The sequence below is a fragment of the Amblyomma americanum genome, chromosome 10 (genome assembly GCF_052857255.1).
Source record: "Amblyomma americanum isolate KBUSLIRL-KWMA chromosome 10, ASM5285725v1, whole genome shotgun sequence".
Lineage (NCBI taxonomy): Eukaryota > Metazoa > Arthropoda > Arachnida > Ixodida > Ixodidae > Amblyomma > Amblyomma americanum.
In genome coordinates, this window is record NC_135506.1 from 55079295 (window position 1) to 55085114 (window position 5820).

At 42.9% G+C, this 5820-nt stretch overlaps 1 protein-coding gene across 1 annotated transcript; it reads left to right on the forward strand.

Annotated features, from left to right (window-relative positions):
- Positions 1-1566: 1566 nt before the first annotated feature.
- LOC144108316 (uncharacterized) lies at positions 1567-3278 on the forward strand. Its single transcript, XM_077641579.1, has 3 exons — positions 1567-1664; positions 2304-2424; positions 2901-3278. Exons 1-3 carry the CDS (start codon positions 1567-1569, stop codon positions 3276-3278), a joined length of 597 nt encoding a protein of 198 aa, XP_077497705.1.
- Positions 3279-5820: the final 2542 nt, after the last annotated feature.

Sequence of the window (5820 nt, forward strand, 5' to 3'; positions counted from 1 at the left end):
ATGTAACTGCGCCGTAACTAAGGGACATATTTAATGCCTGGCTGTCGTCAGATGCGTTCCCCCGTAACATGCAATCTGCAAGGGTTATCCTGATCCATAAAGAAAGCAACAGAGATGTCCTATCAAATTATCATCCAATTTCTGTTCTTCCCGTCTCGAAAAAATAACTCTTCAGCGGTTGACTGCATGGTTTTTCAAACGAGTCGAAACAACAACTCAGGAACGGTAGGATTTCCGTTAAAAAAAAAAAACTTTATCAACCATGTTAGCATTTTTTGCAAAACTGGAAGGGATATTAAAAAACTTCGGAAATCAAGATACGGTGTTAGGCGTTTTTTTTAAAGATTTTACGAAAGCATGCGACCTCAACAACCACCGCATCCTTCTTCAGAAGATGAAATACTATGGCTGTCGTGGTAAAGTTCTTTCTTTAATATCTTCTAATTTATAACATTAAACACGATTTGTCGACATTCATTCACATTGCTCAGCCGAAAAAGCAGTTACCTCAAATGTTCCGCGAGACAGCACTTTAGGGCCCTTCTTTTTTAACCTTAGTATGTTAATGATATTGGAAATATTGATAATTAGGCTGACTATATTATGTACGCTGACGACACGAGAGTCGTTTTTTTCTGGACAATGGAACATCAATTTAGCCAAAAGAGCAAACAAGAGATTGTCATTAACAAACACTTGGGCCACTGAGAATGATCTAAAAACTAACGTTGAAAAGACTAAAGCAGTGACCTTTCATCCAAGTCAGAAAGTGCTGCTGCTTGGGCCTAGCAGTGGCCTGCAGTATTCTTAAATAAATAAATAAATAAATAAATAAATAAATAAATAAATAAATAAATAAATAAATAAATCCCTCGTAATCAATAATACTGCTATTGAACTAGCTCCTCTAAAACACTGCGAATAATTTTTTCTGAGATCATGTCGTGCGACGACATAATCTGGCACGGGCGTTTTCAACGGCAGTTCATTTGAGCGTCAGTTGAACTGAACGGGCAGTTGGCGGTGTTACACGGCAACGCTAACTGCCGTGGAAATCTCAACGGCAGTTGAGTTCGACTGAGATCGGGAATCCCAGTTGAACGGCCAACTGACAAGATGGCGACCAACAGGCCGAAAAACTTGCCCCCTTAATGGATTGTTTTGGCTCAGTGTGCAGCGGCTAGGCAAAGAATGAAACTAAAGAACAAGGCAAATAAAACTCGAGATGCATTAAACAAACGTATAAAAATAAAGCAAAACAACAAAGAGGTTTACTTAGTTAAAAATTCTGTCGCGTGATCACGTGACTGAAGGCGTGATCACGTGACTGTCCGACTGCCGTGCGAAGTGTGAACCGTGTGAGCGGCGCAGTAGCGGTGGTAGCAGCACGTGGGCAGCAGCAGCATGGAAGCCACCGAAGGAAGTTTGGCAGCAGCGCAGCGTGGCCCCGTCGTGGCCAAGCGCATCGTACGAACGGAAGCGATGACGAACCTTCTGATTGATTCATGGGAAGATTACCTTCCCCAGCTGCGATCGCAGAAGCACGATGCATCTTTATATGCTGAAATGACCGTGCGGTTCAATGAACTAATCGCCAGCACTTGCTACTGCGTAACAGTCAAACAGGTGCGGCAGAAGATGGAGACTTTGAATCAGCAGTACAGGTAAGTGGCTGCGTGATTATAATTCAGTACGCACTTTGCTGCCTAAAAGCGTTTGTCACCCGGCTTGGACAGACAGGAAAATGCAGAATGACTATGTTTACTTGGCAGCTAGCAAGATCAGTGGCACTGTATTGCAGATTGCTATATGTGCGATTGAAATTTCAGCTCGGCACAATACTATCTGCAGCTCTACTGTAACCTCTATCGCTTGCATTTCTACGGTACAGGAAGCTTTGTTGGTAGTACCGAGAGTTTTGATCAGAAGGAATAACTAGATTACACTCGGCTTTGAAGAGAGAGCCCACGCACAAAAATAAAACGTGTGGGTAAGTGGAGGGATGGAATTCCACAAAAAATAAGTTCCAGATAATCCTAGGGATCGTCGGAAATGGCTATTGAAACGGTGGAGTGTACCCAGAATGTTGGAAACAGAAGTGTTCATTTACTGAGTGATTGTAAACTTCAAATGAAACAATTTTCTGCAATCATTCCGGCATTTGCTTGCCTTGAAAAAAGATCTATTTTTAGTGGTGCACAAAGAGAGCCTCACAATTCCATACGTTGCGACTGAATACCTTTAATGGCAAGAAATGTTGCTACAATTATAAAATTGCTGTTTATGCTTCTCTTTATGCACAGGAAGCGTGTGAGATGCTCAACTGGCTCTGGTGCCATCCAGTGGCCTTACTTCTATCGCCTGCACCGATTCTTGGGATCGTTGCCTTGCAATGATGCAAGCCTTTTGGAAAAAAGTTTCCAGGTGGGCCAGTTGAGATACGTTCTCTGAAGTCAAGACTGGAATGTATGATTTTGAATCAAATGAACAGTTTGTCTTGCAAAATTGCAGCCATGTAGTGCAGAATGTTACCTTGGCAGTAATAGATACATCATGCATGATGTCAAAGCAGGTCACTTTATTGCACACTTGAGTCTTATCGGTATAGTTGTCTTGCTGTATGACACCGCACCCTGTATGGTAGTAAGGTCAACAACAAAAATTGTCTGCAAAATATTAGCTAATTCAACAATTACAGATAGCAAGAGTCCAAAAAAAGTCAGCCATTAATGATGTGTTGGCGAAGGTACAAGTTTCTAGAAGTACCATTTCCTTTATTCACGAATGTAAAATTCGGCCATGAAACAAGTTAAAAGCAAATGAAAGTTTGAAGCTCGGAACATAACAGTACAAGGAAGTGTGCTGGGGTTACTTATGCAAATGTTCCTCTTTTCTCTCAGCTGGAGGTGGTTACTGAAATGTCAGCAGCTGCGCAAGTGGCAGCTTCTTCACCAGAAGAGGCTGCAGACGCAACTGCACTGGACACAGAGGAGGAGGTCTTTGGAAATGGGAGCCCATCGTCAGCATGCAGCAGATCAGACGGGCCTGCAGCAACAGTGAACTTTAGACGCACTTCTCGAGGAGAGAAACGAAAAAAGAGCTCTGCATTTGGCAGACTCATGAATGCTTACGAAGCAGAGTCGAAAAGAGCAGCCCTACTCTCTCAAGAGGAACTGAAAATTGCAAGGAAAGCAAACCGCTTGCAAAAAGAGGCTAATGAGATCCAGAGAGGAATTCTTAAAGTTATATCTAAATATTTCAATAATGAAGATAAATAAAATGTGAAGGTGTGAGCGAGTAAGACGAAAAGCGCGAAAAAACACACAGACGCAAGAAAGACGAAGGACAAGCGCTTGTCCTTCGTCTTTCTTGCGTCCGTGTGTTTTTTCGCGCTTTTCGTCTTACAATGTGTTACAAACTAACCCGCACCCACACCTTGCCGAGCGAGTCTTGTTTTCTTTTTTCGCTTCCAAAAGCACAGGCTTTCTTCAACAGACATATGCGGCTGTCATTCTATTACTGTGCAGCAACATAAAGCAGTTTTTCCTGCGCACATTCGCCTGTCATTATTTAAATTTTATAAGGTCTGAAATGATTCCAGACTGGAAAGTGGTGAAGCTTACACATTCATGGTCAGGAGATGCCTTGTCAGAGCGCTTGGGACTCTCTCTGCTGGCACACTTGCAGCGCTGCTAATGCTCACTGGCTGTTGAAGCTGATTGCCAATTTCTTCACTCCAGTGGCTGTCGCGCTCATCTCGCATTTGCTCACAAATGTTATGAATAGTGCAGCACGCTAGCACAATGCGATTGGCATGGCGAATATCACATTCTAGCCCCTTCAAAATTATGAATCTTGCCTTCAACCTTCCGAAAGCATTTTCTACAACACGCCTTGCCTTTTACAACGTGTAATTAAAGACGTCCACAGCTTCATCTCCTGTTTGACGGTGAGGGTACGGCTTCATTAGATGAGGAAGTAGGAGAAAAGCTTGATCGCACAATATGACGGCTCCAACCTCTTTTCCTGCAATGACCTTCCTTGGCACCGAAAAGAAGCCCGCCTCAGCTAATTTTGGTATCACAGTGCAGTCATAAACAACACTGGAATCATGGTTTTTACCAGGTGATCTCACAATCGTATGCATAAACTTGTATGCGTGGTCAACAAGTGCCAGCAAGATTATACTATACCACCCCTTATAGTTAAGGTAATCTTGGGCATTTTCTTTGGGCGGTGAAACTTTGATGTGGCACCCGTCGAGGGCACCGAACCCTTGTGGGAACCCAGTCACGGCTGTGAATTGTCGGACGTGGTCTTCTATCTCGTTTCTTGTGGGCAACTTCATCACCAAAGGCTTTAGTTCGTCCACAGCAACGTCACAGAATTCCCTAAAGATTACATTCACGGAAGGGCGGCTCACTCCGAAAAGATTTGCCCCGGTTATTTCTTCACCCGAAGTAGCGAGCCTATACAGGGACAGAGCAACGCGTTTCTCCAAGGGGATGGCCCTCCTCATGTTAGTGTCTACTCACTGAAGACGCCTGCAGTAGCTTACAATATAGGCGAACGTTTGCCTCGTGACTCTAAAGTTCGCCTTAAAATCTTGGTCCGAGAGCGTTGGCACTGTAGTGTCATACCAGGACGGGGGTCGATGAAGCGACCACAGTCGTGGCTCCTTCGCGCACATATCTAATGCGCATGCCATGAGGAAGCGGCACCGCCAAATAAGTTTTTCACTCTCACTCTTCTGTTCACTCACAAAGAGGAATGCTACATCTGATCAAGGAGAAATTTAGTGCCGCGATAAATAGTTAGCTTGAGTCGAGACCGAGTCATGAAATATTGACCTCACAAAACAGGAGTTTTAGCGTGTGTAAAAGAGAAATCTTGCTCTTAAAAAAGGGCTAGAAATATTGGAAAGTCCGCACAGTCTACACCTGAAGAAGCAATAATAATAAAAAACTAATCCATTTCAATAATCTAAAATAAAACTAAAAAGAAATATTACCTCTAACACTCATCGGGTATTTTCCACATTGATGTAGAGAGCTCTCTTAGAGGAGTATGACCCAGCAAGGGCGCGATGGCCCCTGTACCAGAAAGCATCTGCAAGCTTACATACCACCGTAATCAATATATTATATCTGTTTAGAAAGTTCGGTTTATGTTATCAATGTGTCGAACGCTTTATGTGTCGAACGGCTGCCTGATCCCGTGCCAGCCGTTCGACAAGACTGGCGATGAACAACGGGTCACCCAGTGGCTCCCAGTCGTGGTACGCCTCCCAGCTGGACCTGCGGGAGGGCTGAGGATAAGCTCTGTTAATGGACAGCTTTAGCATACCGTATACTGTATTATAGTTACCTTCACCAGTTACCTTTAAGCTACCTTAAGCAACGAGCTCCTCATTTTCCCCTCCATTGTCTGCTAATAGCTTAAGGGCACAGGGTAAGCCCTATACTTCCCATGCATTTTAGGCCATGTTGAGGTACATGTTTCTCACTAATAACAGTAGCCTAATAATACATATATCATTGTTTGCCAAATTTTGTGCTCTTTTTACTGAACTAGAATATTTGAAATGTGTTGAAAATTCGATTTTTATTAAAATTTTTTCCGGTAGTACACAAATTTGGCCTTTCTTTGCGCATTTCAAAATTCATAACAGAATAACTGCTCAGTGAAATTGCTTAATTCTAGTTCAGTAGTTGGCAACACTTATGTAGATGATTGCAAAAAAAAATCAGCCGTCTGTCTTGAAAGGCATTAGAAATAATGGTACCTTTGTAAGAAAAAACACTGTTTTGAGATAATAGA

Coding starts and splice junctions, on each gene's coding strand:
- LOC144108316 (XM_077641579.1), top strand. CDS start 1,567: ATGACCGTGCGGTTCAATGAACTAATCGCCAGCACTTGCTACTGCGTA. Junction 1,665..2,303: donor ACTTTGAATCAGCAGTACAG/GTAAGTGGCTGC, acceptor CTTTATGCACAG/GAAGCGTGTGAGATGCTCAA. Junction 2,425..2,900: donor TTTTGGAAAAAAGTTTCCAG/GTGGGCCAGTTG, acceptor CTTTTCTCTCAG/CTGGAGGTGGTTACTGAAAT.